We start from the raw sequence: 17,128 nt of genomic DNA on the forward strand, positions 1-17,128 counted from the left end.
ACCTTCAAAGCACTCCTCATCACTTAGATGCATCAAGACAGTTCAATACAGACTTCTACACCTCCTGCTTACCCTGACTGAATAAGAGTTTAAACCCTTTATCCATCTAGTCTGCTTTTGAGGTCCATAGGCCATAGGCCATAAGCCACAGTATCTAGAGCTAAAAAGAGCCTTAGAGATTAGTTCAATCTGCTCATTTTATAGAAGAGAAAATTAGGGCCCAGAAAAGGGAAGTAACTTTGTAGAATCAAAGAGCTAAAAGGGGTCTTGGAGATCATTTAGACCACACTATTAACTGAAGAACCCTTTTCAAAATATCTCAGATAAGTGATCTGGCTTAAATCTATGTTCAGCTTCCATTTGTTTTGTCTAGAAACATGGGTAAAAGCACCACCCCAAGTCACCTCTGGGCCAAGCAGAGAAAGATGAATCTCTTATCCATAAATCAGACCTTCAAAAACTTGAAGATGGCCATCATGGTCCTCTTAAGTCTTCTCTTCTCCATATCCTGACCAAACTGATCCCTCTCCACTGGACACTCATTGGCTATCTAAAATGTGGCTCCTGGTACAGAATACACAGCTCCAGATTTGATCTGCTCAGGAGTGAGTCCATAATCTCCCATGTTCTGGATCCTATTCCTCGGAATATCGCTTTCTGGCTACCAAGTTACATTGCTGATGCTTACTGAATTTGCAGTTCATGAAAACCCCCATACTTTTTCACACAAACTGCTCAGTCATGCCTTTCTTAATTGTACTTGTGAAATTGCTTCTTTGAGGTTGACTGTAGAATTCTACATTGGTCTCTATGAAACTTCATCCTAATAGATTTTGCTCAGTAATGCAGTCTGCCAAGTTCCTTTTGGATTCAGGATCTGTAATCACACTTGGTCCAATTCCAAGAGAATCTATAGGGAGACTTAAGATCTGAAGAAAATCTCAAGGTGAACTGTGGCCTTCTGTAGTTAGGCCAAGTTTGGACTAAACTCTGACCTGAAGAAATTCCTAAGAAAGTAGGCTTTTCATAATAGACTCATGGTTTCATGTACAATCTTGATCTTTTCTATTATGGATAGCAAAATGCTCATTTTTTTTGGTTGTTGTTCTTAAGTTCAGAATTAAAAATAAAATTCAGAGGAGATTTGCCCCCTTACCCTGGACTTCTCCTGGCAAAGTCAAAACCTTACCCGGGCCAGGCTGACTCCTGTAGGGATCTTGTAAGGGATATATTTCCTGTAGATGTGACCCACTCTGGAGCAGGGAATGTCCTCCATTCGGCCCCCACACATCCACACCTATGGAAGGGAGAAGAGGATGAAGAGAGAAGGGGAGAGAGTGTAGAGATAGAAAATATGAGTTCCTGGATGAGATTTCCAATCACCAGTTCATTTTAAAAATCCTTCCCCGAGGCTGGTGTGGCTTAGAAATCTAGAAGTCTTCCTACAGAATTAGCACTGGCCTAGATTTTTATGTTGAAATTCAGGGCCACATTCAGGGAGCCATAGCAATCTACTGCTTAGAAGAGGCCTCCTAGGTTTTCCTCCTGCAGGCCCAACCATGAACCTTTCTGACCTAAGTTTTCTCTCTGCCTACTTCCTTAAGTAACTGACAATCAAGGACAGTATTACTACCAACAAAAGGTGATCAAAAGGATATCAGTAATGCATTTGTCTACTGTCATGTCTATAAATTCTTAATGAAAACATCACAGACATTTATTAAGGGTATCCTTGATAAAAATGTGAAAAGGACATAGATATGTGCTCTGTAAAAAATTTCTAATGCAGATTAAACCTCCACAGTTATGCAGCTGACTACAAGATTTAGAGATATACAGGATCCTGTTTTGTTTATTAAGTTGATTATTTAGAAAGTTATTTGATTCAATGGAACAAGATGTGGCTGTCAAGATTTCTTCCAATAACTGTTCAATGGTCCTCTGAAAATCAAGATTAGATGAGGCATAAAACAGTGAAATCTATTGGTTGAAGGCATTTATCACTATCATGAAGTCTATCTGGTACAGAGTGATGAAAATGAAATGAAAGAGGGATTACCTATGGGTATAAAGTCTTCTCACCCAACTCAGTTGCTCTTGTTTCAGGATGACATTTTGTTGATTGCCTCAAAACTATAAAATACAGAAGTTCCTTAGATTCTGAACCATTTAAAAGAATTTAACCTAACAATCTAAAGAGGCAGAAATGAGTGGATGAAGGATGCCTGTTGTCTACACAATGATAGAATACTGGATGGATAGCACATTGAGTTAATCCATTAATAACTATGTCTAGGAATGACAGGGGAGGATGAAGAATGAGCTGGATTCAGAATTTAAAAGGAGGAAGAGAGTAGGTTGACTTGTATTTGGGATAGTCTTCAGTGTTTTGAATAATCTCAAGCTTGCCTTTGAAACACAGACCTATATTTTTAACATCATTACTATTATGATGATATTGCATGGCTATCCAACATGGAACTCTACAAATCTCTGAAAAATTAAATTTGTAGAGAATGCAAAAGGCAGTGGAGAATTAGATACTGGGCATAAATAGACTGCTACAGCAAGAAATGGCATAAAGGATTTCACCTAAGACATGACTACACAAGGAGGTAGGCAGGTTATATAGTAAAGGGATGGGACAGAAAACTTAATTGCCTTACTAGTAATTAATGTATATTAAAAAGGCTTAGAAGAAGGCTCCTGGTGCTTTTTTTGGAGCCTCTATGGCCAATTTCTGGACAGTATAGGCAAGAATAGTACAGAATGAGAAAGTATAGCTGGCTTAATAAATGTTGATTGACTGATTGATAGATGGATGGATTGCTGCTCCAGTACTGCTGGAGGAAGTACCTGCAATGATCACCTTGCAAATCCATTGAAATATTGACATTCTAGAAAAAGAGGAGGAATAAAGGAGATAAAGGTTTGTTCAGGGTGATGAAAATGGATGAGAGTAAGAGGTCAGAACCACTCAAGTCATTTTTTGCTTCCATTTTCTTTATTAAGGGGTCAGTCCTTGGAAAGAACACAACAAAAATGCAGGGAGTTTAAAATCAAGATAAGAAGATCCCAATTGTCCTCAATGATTTCAAGGCACCATTCTTTTTTTTTTTTTTAGACCCTTAACTTCTGTGTATTGGCTCCTAGGTGGAAAAGTGGTAAGGGTGGGCAATGGGGGGTCAAGTGACTTGCCCAGGGTCACACAGCTTGGGAAGTGGCTGAGGTCAGATTTGAACCTAGGACCTCCTGTCTCTAGGCCTGACTCTCAATCCACTGAGCTACCCAGCTGCCCCCCAAGGCACCATTCTTAAATGAACTACATCCCAAAATGCTGGAAAAAAAAAAAAGGCCAATATGTTCACTGAACAATTTTCAGTGACCCCTGAAGGATCTTGGCAAATGGGAGAAATGAGGCAGGCCTGAAGAAAGCCAACGTGATTTTTCAAAGAAGTATAGGCTGCAAATAATATGCTAATGAATTTGAGTTTGATTCAACGAATCAAATCAACACACAGTTATTAAGTATCCTCTGTGCCAGGCACTGTGCCGAGATAAAGACAAAACTGACAGTTTCTGCCCTTATGGAATTTGTATTCTAATGAGGAAGACAACATAGATACATGTAAGTATACTCAAGCACATACAAATCAAATACAAAGTAACCTTAGATAGGAAGGCCTTAGGAGCTGGGGGGGGGGGGGGTCCAACAGAGGTTTCTTTTTTTTTTTTTTTAACATTTAATATTTATTTTTTAGAAAACTTAACATGGTTACATGATTCATGCTCTTACTTTCCCCTTCACTCCCCCCCCCCGCCCTCCCCCTACCCATGGCCAACACCCATTTCCACTGGTTTTAACATGTGTCATTGATCAAGACCTATTTCCAAACTGTTGATAGTTGCATTGATGTGGTAGTTTCGAGTCTGCATCCCCAATCATGTCCTCCTCAACCCATGTGTTCAAGCAGTTGTTTTTCTTCTGTTTCCTCTCCTGTAGTTCTTCCTCTGAGTGTGAGTAGCGTCTTTTCCATAAATCCCTTATAATTGTCTTGGGTCATTGCATTGCTGCTAGTACAGAAGTCCATTACATTCGATTTTACCACAGTGTATCAGTCTCTATGTACAGTGTACAATGTTCTTCTGGCTCTGCTCCTTTCACTCTGCATCAATTCCTGGAGGTCTTTCCAGTTCACATGGAATTCCTCCAGTTTATTATTCCTTTGAGCACAATAGTATTCCATCACCAGCATATACCACAGTTTGTTCAGCCATTCCCCAATTGAAGGGCATACCCTCATTTTCCAGTTTTTTGCCACCACAAAAAGCACAGTTATAAATATTTTCGTACAAGTCTGTTTATCTATGATCTCTTTGGGGTACAAACCCAACAATGGTATGGCTGGATCAAAGGGCAGGCATTCTTTTATAGCCCTTTGAGCATAGTTCCAAATTGCCAGCCAGAATGGTTGGATCAGTTCACAACTCCACCAACAATGCATTAATGTCCCGATTTTGCCACATCCCCTCCAACATTCATTACTCTCCCCTTCTGTCATTTTAGCCAATCTGCTAGGTGTGAGGTGATACCTCAGACCAACAGAGGTTTCTTGCAGAAAGTGGTAATTGAGCTAAATTTTAGAGGAAGTCAGGGACTTTTGGGGCAGGCCAGATTTCCAGACATGGGAGAGGGGGAAGGAGAGCCTCCAGGGCAAAGGAATAGAAATGGGCGAAAGGATTGTTTGAGAAGGTAGATTCCTAGGTTTATAGCTAGAGACCTTACAGGTAATCTTATCCAGCCCCCAAAGAAGTGAAGGAATTTACTAGAAGTCACATCATTGGGATGTGAACCCAAAGCTTTCTACTTCCAATTCAATGCATCCTGGGTCTAGAGAAATGCTATTATAGTCTGATCCAGGTCAGAGAGTGGTATAGGGGTGGGAGAGGAGAAGTGGAGTGGAGAAAGAAGAAAGTCAACAGATGAGAACATTGGCTTTAGGATGATCACCTCTTAATGTTAGATCAATGTCAAAGACAAGCCAAGAAGTTTTACTTTAAAAGTAGGAGAAACTGATCTGTAGCCAATATCCTATAATAACTTCCTTTATTCACCTGATTCCCATAGACATACATGTAGATATGTTGATAAATTGTCATGTAGACAATAAATTATAATTATTGTAGTTTACTGTTGTGCCCTGTGACTTCATAGCTGGGGAATAAATAAAGGCTGGGAAGAGCTACTTTAGTCAAACCAGAAAGTCTCTTATGGGCCAATAAAATTAACAGCTTCCAGCTTATTAAATTAGCATTAGCTAAATAGGTCCAAGCACTTAAACCCTCTAAATGGTTGGCAAGAATTGCAATTCTATTCTTTTCAATTCTCATATTTGTATTAAGTATTTACTGTGTGCAGAAGATTGTGAAAGGTGATCTGTTTCATTGAGCAATTTGCTTGTTAATTGTGGAAATCTATTTTTCATTTCTGGTCCTGTTTTCCTTTGGGGAAGGGCTGGTTTCTAATTCTGCCTGAGCCACTTAATACTTGTGTAATCTTCTATTTTCTACACCTGTAAAATAGGTATAACAATCACTACCCTTTTCACCTGAAAAGATTGCTATGAGGATCAAGGAGATAATGCATAAAAATGTTCTGGAATTTATGAAATAGTATAGAAAGAATAGCCATAACCATCTGTTACTGAAAATGCCATCAGGAATTGTCAGAGTTGGAAAGTACTTCAGGACAAGGGAATGTCAGAGCTGAAAGGGGACCTTGAATAATGATTCCCCACATTTCTGAGCACAAGGACCCTTTAAATAACATAAAACATTTCAGGATAGTACATGATGAGAGTGGTATTATATGATAGAATTCTGTGACTAATATCCATTAAGAAAATACACGACAGAAAACTACTATACATTCAGTAACTTAAACCCTACCACCACTGTTTTAGTAATAACAGGGGTTAAGCAACACACTGCTAAGAAGCAACTGAGGCCAGATTTGAACCCAGGGCATCCTGACTCCAGGCTTGGCTCTCTATCCATTGGAGCCACCTAGCTGTCCCCATAACACTATAGCATCTATACATATTGGGGGAAAAAAGCACTACTATTTTTAGTATATCTGTGAGACAAACAGATTATTTGTGGGTTTGTGTATTGATTTTATACTCTTAACAAAAATGTCAAAGCCCCCAGGCTGAGATCCATCGCCTGAGAACACAGTGTTAGGACTGGTGAGGATCTTGGAAAATCAATTAGTCTAACCTTGACAGTGAGGAAACTAATTCCCAGAGAGGGGAAGAAATTTGACTAATATCACACAACGAGATAGTAGCAAAGCCAGAACACAAACTTTTTGCCTTTCTTCCCCCTTAGGAGGACTGTTCTGGTTAAAAGCATTCTTGGTGACCTGGGTAACCTGGACCTGGTAGGGGTTACCACTTTAATGTAACGCTGGAAGAATGTTGGGAACCTGAGGTGTGGAACTGCTGGAAGGGTTTTTAAGACTGCATTCGTGACAACTAAGTTGTAATGGCTGAGCTCCCTGTACAATGATTTTACTCAACTTCCTCTACATAGAAAGTGATTCATAAGTGCTCAGTACCCAGAATGCTAACTACTTTGCCAAGGAAATAACATTAACCAAGGCTGCCGTCAAGGCAGATATAACTCTGTAAGGGTTAAAAGTAGGAGTTTGACAAAGTGAGGAGAGCAGCTTAATAAAAAACTTTGTTTAATTTAATAAAGAAGTACAGATAGAAAGACAGAAAAGAGGAAAGAGAGACTACTAATCTTATACCCTATAAATATATCTAAAATTCCCCAAACTACCTAAAATTCCTAATAACTACTCCTGTCTTCTGAGGACAGCTTCCTCTTGCCTGGCAAAACCCAGGTCCATCTAACCGACATCATCTATAAATGATTGCCTAACTCCCTAAAATAATAGAGAGCTACCACTCACTCACTCCTTCAATTGGTTTTCTAAAGCAGCCCAAACTGTCAGTAGCCAGCTGACAGCAGATCCTTGCCTATGAGACAGACATCCTGCTCTCTAGAGATCCCAGAGGCAAAAAAGCCTTCTAAAGGCTAAAGCCAAAAGCCCTCTCAGTAAGCTCAGGCCTGCATTTATATTCCTGTCACTAAACACCAACCCACACTACCAGCAACCAACCCCCAATGACCAATCAGGCCTAGCAGCCAACTTCCCCTCAATTGCCAGCCCCAGCTATCAGTAACTGCCTCTCTGGTCAGAAACAGACACTTTGCAACTGACGCTCCCCAGCAGGGGACTCCCCCATTCCTACTTCCTATGACTGTGGGCTGGTTAATTCTTACACATCTCTATGGTAAGGGGACCTCCAGGTCCCCTGTTAAAGAGTTCCATAGGTCATTCTATGTTTTTTCCTGGAAACAGCCATCCTGGAGCTCCCAGCCAAATTTCTTGATATTCTTTCACATACTTCTTGGCCACAAGCCATTCATGGGATCCCCCTATTTCAGCTGAGTTCTGTTCCTTCACTCAGTGTCTGAGGGCCTTTCATGAAAGTGAATCAGTTGCTAACTTGGCTTCATTTAGAGAAGGAATTGCCCAAAGGGTCAGGAAAGCTGGAATAAGATAATGGTTCCTAATAAATTAATCTAATTATTATGCCAATGCCTTTTCTGCTTGGAGGCAAGAGATACTTTTGTATCCTCTTAAAATTATTAGCCATCAGCTCTATAAGGAACCTTAGAACATAAAGACTGTCAGGGCCTTATAGATCATCTAGTCCAATTCGCTCATCTATTGGAGAAGTAAACCAAGTGTATGAGAAAAAGCAAGTGCCATGTTTGTGGCCACTTAGGGAGTTAGTGAAAGAGCTGATTCTCCCAGGAACCATTAGGTGAAGTATATATATCATTAGTTAGATTGGTGAGAAAGGCTGGAATTGGAAGTTACGTTAATTCTTAGAAAAAAAAAATCCAGTTCAGATTTCCCTCAAGGGCACTTTTCAGTTGAATTTGTCTAAGGTGAAGGGCTTCCTGTCAAGAGCTGATAGGCATTCTCATGAAAATACGGTAATCCATAAAGAAGCAATAATACCGTGGTTACCACTAAATCTCTTTCAACATAGAAAAGCATTTACAAGCTAAAAGCACCTTCGGAGATTACCTGACCCAAACCTTTTATTTTACAGATATGTGAACTGAGGTCCTTAGAGGGGGCAGACCTCCTCCCCCAGGTCACATGCCAGCAGGAGATAAAGGACTTCTACAAAAATGAATCCTCTTGTCTTAGCCTCCCCTTGCAATTACTTAGCACTTTCCTTCCAAATATTTTATTCAAAGAATTTCTGGCCTAAAAGATAAATGAAAAATATTAATAAAACAGTATAATATTTCAGTGGATCTGTTACGAGTGTGAGTACTTTCTCCAGGGATATGAGTAAAAAAGCAATCCAGATCTCATCAAGTAAGACTCTTACCTTTGTCTTTCCATAAATACTCCACAAATGGCTAGTTCAGCATAGCAGGAAGTCTTTTGGTGCTTTTATTCTGTGAGTACTAAGGTAAAACTTTGGCTGTCTATCTTCTACCTGTCCAACCTACCTCCTTTTCTAGGTAAAGTGTTAGATGATGTCTTTTATAATATTTCTCCCAAGCACAATGGCTGATATTAAATATATTATTAATGCTACTTAGTAATAATTTTCTTTTCCTATTTTATAGAAAGAAGATAGAACAAAATGGTCAAATAACTCATCCAAGGGTAGATGAGGAGCTAGAAATAGACACTGTGTATTGGGTTCCAAGACAGAAGAGTAGTAAGGGCTAAGCAATGGGGATTAAGTGACTTGTCCAGGGTCACACAACTAGGAAGTCTGAGGTCAGATTTAAACCTAGGACCTCCCATTTCTCTAGGTATAGCTCTCAATCCACTGAGCCATCTAGATAACCCCACCCCCCTCCACCCAGCTTTCTTAATTTTAAATTTGCTGAATCAAATAATGTTAGTACTGAAAGAGCCTTAGGATATAGATAGACCCCAAGAACTGGAAGGGATCTTAGAGATCACTTTGTTTAATCTCTTTATCATTAAAATTTTATATGCTCAAACTTCTCTATTACTTGTACTTACTTGGCACCTCTTAACTGACATCTGATAATAATGTCACCATCCATTTGGACAATAGTTTATAAAGTATTTTTTCTCCCCTTTTTTTTTCTTCCCCATTATTTTGTTCTCCCCTTTTTTGTGGATGGAGAAACTGTGGCTTAAAGCTTAACATCTGTGATTCAAGGACATGTCTTGCATTAAACCAAAAGGGTAGACAGCATTTCACTGGGAGTCTGCATGAAGAGGGCACGTATTCTCAGGCCATGTATGCTCCACAAAGAAAGCTACCTTGCTCCTAACAATAAGGAAGAAGACCATGCATTGCTGGCATCAGTAACAATCATATTTGGTTTCAAACATACCAGATTGTAAATGGAAGTTCACAAGGGAGAACAAAAACATAAGATTAAGATGTTATTTTCTTTCCCTATCTGAACATGTGTTGTTGGCTTTCTGATTTTCTAGGGTGATCCTATTCATCCACTGATTCTTCTCTTGGGGGCACAGTGGCCTCACCATCCTGCCACAAGTAGTTCTCAGATATATTGTCAGTTTAGTTCTCAAGACTTCTCCCCTTCCCAAAAATTTTGGCTGGGAATGTGCTCTAAGAGTACTAACAATTTCAAAAGCTCTGTGTCCCCATCAATTTTTATTCCAGTGTTGATTTGTTTTATGAGTGAACATCTTTTGTGTGGACACATGCCACTATGGTATCTATAAAAGTCAATGACCAGCTCTCACCTCCCAACTGAAGTGGGGGAAAATATGCATGCAATAAAATGGCAGAGAAAGAATATAACTTCAAATCCTATAATACAGACAAGTCACAGAATATCAGGGTTGGAAAGGACCTATTAACCAGAACCCTCTAAGGCAGGTGGTATAACTACCATTTCTTTTTTTTTTTTATTCTCAAAGTTTTATCGTTGCCTTTTATTCTTTGGACCACATTTCCTGAGGTACCTGGCCTTCTGCCACACGTTCATCCCCAGTCCTTTCTCTTACAAAAATTAAAAACTGAAGTAAGACAACACAGTAAGCCTGCCACCATCTAACACCTCACTTTGCTGATGATGAAATACAGGTCTAGAAAGGTCAGGAGTCTGCCCAAGGACAAAGACATGGGGAGTGTTAGAGCTGCAACTCAGATCTTCTGATTCTGACTCCATCATTCTCTTCCACCAGAGCACAACCAGTGTTATTGATTCTGAGAGACAAAATGCAGAGGAAAAAAGCCAGGATGTTTTTGGCCCCAGGACAAGCAAGTGCTCTGCTTTTGCTTCAGCTGATGACGACTGGTTGTTGAATCAGGGGAGAAGAAAAGCTTTGTGGCATCCCTTTTTGGACTCTTCTGTCTCTGCTCTTGGCTTAGTTTTCATAGATACCTGACCTGAACCTCCCAGAAAGGTCAAAGATAAAGTTCTTGATGGACCCTCAGATGCTTTCTTAGGCTAATACCTTTGCAGAATCTTCAGTCATCCCAACTGCCTTTTGAAAAGCAATTAGCAGAATGCCTCCCCTGTTATTGGCAGGCAGCTCTCCAAATGGCTGGACAGCTGCCGGGGCACATGCGTCCAAGAATAAACACAACCACACACTCACTCACACCCTTCGGGGAAGGTTCCCAGAGTTAGCCTTTGAGATGATACTAGTGAGAGTCCAGGCAACTCTTGTGCAGCTGGGCTTCTCCCCAACACCTGTGCTGCTGCCCGAGATGGCAGGGTCTGGGAAGGGCATGTGTGAAAGGGAGTGAGGGAAATGTATTTTCCCATGCAGATGGTCTTTTTTGCAGTTGTTGGCATTTAAGTCTAGCCATCTGGCCTAGGCTGATGAAGTGGCTAACCCTCTCAAATGAGGCAAACCCGGACAGATACAGGGATATGGTTTTCACTTCTGTCTCTGTCTTCTTTGTTTTCATGAAAGATCAAATTTAGAATCTTTAAAAAGGATAGGAAGAATTCACTATGGACCTTTCTTTCAGTTGGATGTTGGAGGATTGAGAGGTATTTTTTTCATGTCCCAAAACATGCAAGATGAAGGGTGTGCTAGAAGAATTGTAATAAGAAATTCAGTTGAGTAGAAAAGTATTGTGATGGGGAGGGATTGTTAATGAATCCCTGTAGTATGCAGTTGTCCAGAGGGAGTACAGTGTTCTAGCTTCTAGCCTTCTGTGACCTTGTTCCTCTCTCTTCTTCCACAGTTCCACTCCCAGCCTCTGTGAGAACATGGACTAGTGAAGGACTACAAGGAAGTAGGTAGTCTTCAGTCTGCTGATAGCTGAAAATGTAGTTTACCTCCTGGATGTCAGCAGTTAAGAAATTTAGTTGAGCAGAAAAGCTATGCTACCACTCTTTTTGTGGTCATGTCTCTGTGTGTTGGCCTTACTGGTTGACAGCCTTATCTCTTTAAGAAACAAAAGCATAATTGGCATACAGATCAATAAAAGGGTCTTCTGTCAGAGAGCACACTAAACTTGAAAAAAAAAAGTCAATCACTGAAAGCATCTTTTGGCTTAATCTTAGCTCCCTTGGCTCCTGGTGTCTTAGCTATTTTTTTTTTGTTTGTTTTTTTTAAACCCTTAACTTCTGTGTAATTGGCTCCTTGGTGGAAGAGTGGCAAGGGTGGGCAATGGGGGTTAAGTGACTTGCCCAGGGTCACACAGCTGGGAAGTGTCTGAAGCCGGATTTGAACCTAGGACCTCCCGTCTCTAGGTCTGGCTCTCAATCCACTGAGCTACCCAGCTGCCCCCGTCTTAGCTAATTTTTAAAGATTCTTTGGTGATTTTTTACCTTCCGCCTTTACTTCCACCCCTACCATCTCTCAGATGTCTCAAAGAAATCTCAGCAGATAGTTACTATGTATCCAGAAAAAACACACATTAGAGAGGAAGCTCTCAAAACATGCTAGGACAGAGAAAGTATGAATGCATAGGCATTGATAGGAGGAGGGACATGGAGCTGGTAAGGATATTCAGGAGCTAATTACTTTCTCCTTCTCGTGAAGCCTAAAAAAGATCAACATCTACTACTCTGGCCCTGACTATCTGACCTAGCAGCTTGCCTCTACACATATGAAGAAGGTTATCATTAAGAAGTGTTGATTGGCTTATGGTGTGAACCAAAGACCCCTTTGACCACAGTGTTTGGAGTCCACCCCTGACCATGTGTTCTGGCACTCGGGTGGCTTCCGTGCAATGCTCCCATTTCAGGTTGAATCCAGGAACTGGTGTTTCATTTTTATCTTTCCTGGGAGAATTGGGAAACTCTGCTAGAAAGTCTGTTTATGTCTCCCTCTGGGTGGTAGAAGAAAAAATGGGAAGCTCATTTCATGTGGCCAGATCTGGAAAGGAAGACATGGCTAATGAGAAGGGATCTCTCATCTGGCTCTGGTCCGAGAATAGCACCAAAAAACTTCTTCCCCATCTATTCCATTAATGCAGTCCAGGGGGAAGAAATATCTAACGAATCAAATTCTTTTATCTGTCCTAACTTGTTTATGCTCCTAGCTCTCAGTATTTGTTATTTTCAAAGGCAGAGTATTCCATCTTCTTTGGATTTCCTCTCTGATTTGGACCATCAGCTTCCTATCCCATCTTCACTGGTATTTCTGGTGCTCCATTCTTCCTCCAGCCCTACGCACAGTTCCTCTTGTCTGCTGAAGGCTCAGCCTTTAATAAATCTTACCTAACCCATCCTGGTGGGCCTGGAAGTGACCAAAGAGCAGAAGCCAAATATACAAACAGTTCAGAGGTTAGCAGGACACATAACTATAGTGCTACATGGTTCTTTCCTCCCAATATGCTTGAGGTAGAGTATTATTGCCTTTCCTTTTACAGATAAGGAAACAGGACTTAAAAAAAGAAAATTTAAGATTAGAGTAAGAATAAAGCAGTAAAGGAAAATGGATTCATAAAGAAGGAAAAAAGAGCTGGCTTTACCTTAATTATAATGCTACTTTTTTGTTTTTAACTGCATATAAAAAATCTGTCATTTAAAAATACTGTTCTAGGAGCTCAAAGGTTTGTGACTTGGCAACTTACCATGAGAATAAATGGGAAAATGATCCAAATGGTTAGAGGCCTAAACTTGTTCTGGGATGGCAATCGCTTGCAAAGAACTTGATAACCAAGGCTATCAAGAGGAACCAGCTAATGGGTGAAGCTTAATTCAGAAAAATGCAATATAGGAATAGACAGCAGTTAGCTGGGCACTTGGCCTTCAGGATTTTCAATAAGCTTTCTCCATCTAGGTGAAACTGCCTTGTTTATGGGGTCATTAGACTGAAGAGGGCATCTAACAATCATCAAAATTAAAAAGCTGTAGTCAGACAAATGTAAAACTCGGAAAGAGGGGAGGAGAATGATTTTTACAACAAAAAAAGGAAACCTTTCAGGGAAGTGTAGGAGAAGACAATAAAAGACTGGGAGTCAAAGATCTCTCATGACCACATGATCTTGGGTAATTCACTTTTCCTTTCTATGCTTTGGTTTCTTCACTCAAAACATATGCACGGGGGCAGCTGGGTAGCTCAGGGGATTGAGAGTCAGGCCTAGAGACGGGAGGTCCTAGTTTCAAATCTGGCCTCAGACACTTCCCAGCTGTGTGACCCTGGGCAAGTCACTTGACCCCCATTGCCTAGCCTTGGAGCCAATACACAGTATTGACTCCAAGATGGAAGGTAAGGATTTAAAAACAAACAAACAAACATATGCACAGTTGGATTATCTCTATGCTTTATGTTATTAGTTTTCTTCTCATAATCTCTTGTTTTCCAGCTCTAACAGCATCTCTACTATGTTCTAATATTCTGTTCACTCTGATATTTTAAGATTCTCGGCTAATCAACTTGCCTAATACAACAGTGAATCAATGGCAGCACTGGGACAAAGATTTGGGTCTTCTAGTTCCCATTTCAGTGCTCTTTCCATATCATTAGGGTGATTGATGGGCAACATTTCTATTCTTCTCTGTGAACCCGGAACTGTCATAATGCCTCATGATTATACACTTGTTAATTAGCTTAGTGGCTCTGAGTCTGCTGGAATTCTATAGCTTTGTAAGCAAGGAACTGTACAATATGACTTGTCTGAAGAGGAATCAAACTCACAAAAGTGAAACTGGAGCTTTTGGAGGCTCTTCTCTGTAGATCTATAAAACATTAAGGATTCTCAGGCCATCTGTCAAGAGTCTCTGAAGGAGCAGAATACTGTATGTAAGACCCTACTTCAGTGAGAGGAGAGAAAGAAGTTTCAATGGAATTCATTTGCAAGATAGTTGGTCAGTTAGGAGGCAATATCTGTGTCTGGGTAGCACAGAAAAGCTAACTGAGTCCCACAGGAAGGTAACTGATCGAGAGTTGTCAGGAACTTCTGGAGTCATCCTAATATGGAGGAATAAGCACTGGATTTGAAGTCAGAGTCTTGGGTTCTTATGCTTACTGGGTGCTCCTACTTAAGGTACTGAACCTCTCCCAGTTTCAATTTCTTAATCTGTAAAGTGGACACAATAATACTGACATTATTACCTTTAGTTATTATCTATTATTGTGAGTTACTATAAACCATAAGGTGCCAGAGACATGTGAATTATTTAGTCCAGTTGATTCCTGAAGCACATATTTCCTCCATATCTTTTATGATGTAAAGATAAAATATTTTATAAACAATAAAGAGTTGTGTAAACATACTGTTCTCATCTTCTTCTATTCTCACGGTAACCTTGTGAGGTAGGGCATTATTGCCTTCATTTTATAGATGAAGAAGCAAAAACTTTAAAAAGCACACTAGTTTTCAAAGCTAGTGAGAAAAAGGGCCGGGTCTGGAACTTAGGACTTTTGATTCCTAGTTAAATATTCTTTCAACTACTGTTAAGTAAAAGGTATTATTGGTGTTTGATGCTCTAGAAGAGCAAATATATTTGTTTAAATAGCAAAGCAAAGACACCAACAGTTAGAACAAAGTCGTCTTTGCACTCCTTAGCTGTTCCCAATCTAGGAGGGCTCTTTGATGGCCACTAGGGTAGTTCTTCTAAAGAGGGCTGAAAGCTCTCTTGAAAATTCACCATCTTATCAACTTAATCTCGAAGTCTCTCTCATTAAGACTGCCCTTGTCTTCTAGAAATTTAATGACCAAATTTTTCACTCTCTGCTGCATGTGAGCCCATCTTAATTTCTGAAAATACAATGGGCCTTTCAGGAGGAACCTTCATTTTTGCTCCCCCAAAAGAAAGGATATTAAAGCAGACATTAATCAGGATGAGTTTTGCTCACCATAAATTAGTTGAATTTCAGGCCTGAAATTCAGGCCTGAAACAGAACACACAGGATTTGTTTGGAGTAGTAGAGAGATGAATGGAATTGTCTTATTCCCCACAGACCAGGCAGGGGTCTGGTAAGACAGTAGAAAAGACAAATAACATGTTAGTGTGTTGTCATAAGGCACCAGAAATGGGCAATTCCAAAAGGGAGGGATAAGAGAAAAAGAGAAAGCAGAAAAGTATCCCATGAAAGTTTAGGAAGGGACATGATATCATTTCATTTCTCCATTAAAGCTCAAAGAGATAAATGGATCAAATGGAAACAGAAGCTTGCTTCTCCTTCAAATCATTGGACAGAGACAAAATAAGCTTTTGTAAATGAGTCTTTTGTAAATAAATACAATGTGGAGAAAAATACCACTTGCTTCTCTAGAATTGCTTGATGAATAAAATGAGAGAAATCTCTTTAAAAAAAGCCAGAGTTAAATCATTCAGGGTTTGAAAACTCTGTTGGTGAAGAAATCTTTTTCAATTTATTTATAATATAGGAAGACTTGAAGGGCACTGGTGGAACTACATCCAGTTTTACCACACTATTTTGAATAGAAATCAGTTAATCCTCAACTGATTGATCAGCAGTGTTTAAACAATGATTGTGGGAAGTGATTTCAAAATCCAGGAGAATATAACAATTACAGACTAATACAAATTTCATCACAATTCTAGGGCAGTGTCTCCATACAAATTCTGAATGCACCACAAGTTTAAAGAACAAAAGCAGTGGTTGTGTATGAGATATGCCACCCTGCATTTGTATATTGGCTTCTACTCTACTGTTAACAAGTTATGTGACATTGGATAAATTGCCTTCTGGCATTTGATTCTATTTTCTAAGTTCTCCTCCAGCTTGAACATGATATATTTTCTGTTCTGCAACCTATCTAGTTTCTACCTTCTATGCTTTACAGTTTAAGATCCTGAAATCCTTCCAGTGTCTCATCATGCCAAGGAGGTAACCCTTGTTCACACCAGTGGAGCACAAGTTTTGGCAGGTTCTAGCTGAGTAGGAACTTTCTAAGAAAGGCTCTGGAGAGAGACTGAATCTGTTGTCCAAGTACTAGCACAGCTAAGTACAGAGATGTTCATCACTAGCATGCTGATCCCTAAAGGATGAATGCTTTGGCTGTGGTGGCTCTTACAACAGATTAAAGTGCAAAATGGCTCTCAGTCCTGTGTATCACCATTTTTATACAATTTCAAAGTGAAGGGGGTGGAATAGTGGAAAAGAAGGCACAAAGCAATTTTAGACTTGTACACATAATAAGTTAATTACTAGGACTCTAAGTGTGGGCTCTTCTTCCAGTGACCTAGTTGATTTGTTGTTGAGTCATTTCAGTTATGTCTTATTCTCTGTGATCCCATTTGGAGTTTTCTTGGCAGAGATTCTAGAGTGGTTTGCCATTTTTGTCTCCAGCTCATTTTATAGATGAGGAACTGGGGCCAACAAGGTTAAGTGACTTGCCCAAGGTCACATAACTAGTAAGTGTCTGAGGCCAGATTTGAACTCGGAAAGATGAGTCTTCCTTACTTCAGGTCTGGCACTCTATTTACTGTGCCACTTAGCTGCTTTGACTTAGTTGATATATTACTTTAAAAAATGAATTGCATTCATTTTGTAAGGAAGACTTATAAATTGAATTCATCTATCCAATGAACCAGCATATCATTGACATCAATGATGTCACTATAAATATAACTG

At 39.9% G+C, this 17,128-nt stretch overlaps 1 protein-coding gene across 1 annotated transcript in view; it reads right to left on the bottom strand.

The window, feature by feature from the left end:
* The window catches only part of GALNT10 (polypeptide N-acetylgalactosaminyltransferase 10), a 171,665-nt gene that overhangs the window by 12,630 nt on the left and 141,907 nt on the right, over window positions 1-17,128 (bottom strand). Inside the window, exon 8 of the mRNA XM_044664481.1 lies at window positions 1,190-1,297. Within this exon, the coding sequence (XP_044520416.1) occupies window positions 1,190-1,297 (108 nt within the window). The remainder of the gene's footprint in view (window positions 1-1,189; window positions 1,298-17,128) is intronic.

The sequence above is a fragment of the Gracilinanus agilis genome, chromosome 2 (genome assembly GCF_016433145.1).
Source record: "Gracilinanus agilis isolate LMUSP501 chromosome 2, AgileGrace, whole genome shotgun sequence".
In the NCBI taxonomy this organism is placed as follows: Eukaryota; Metazoa; Chordata; class Mammalia; order Didelphimorphia; family Didelphidae; genus Gracilinanus; species Gracilinanus agilis.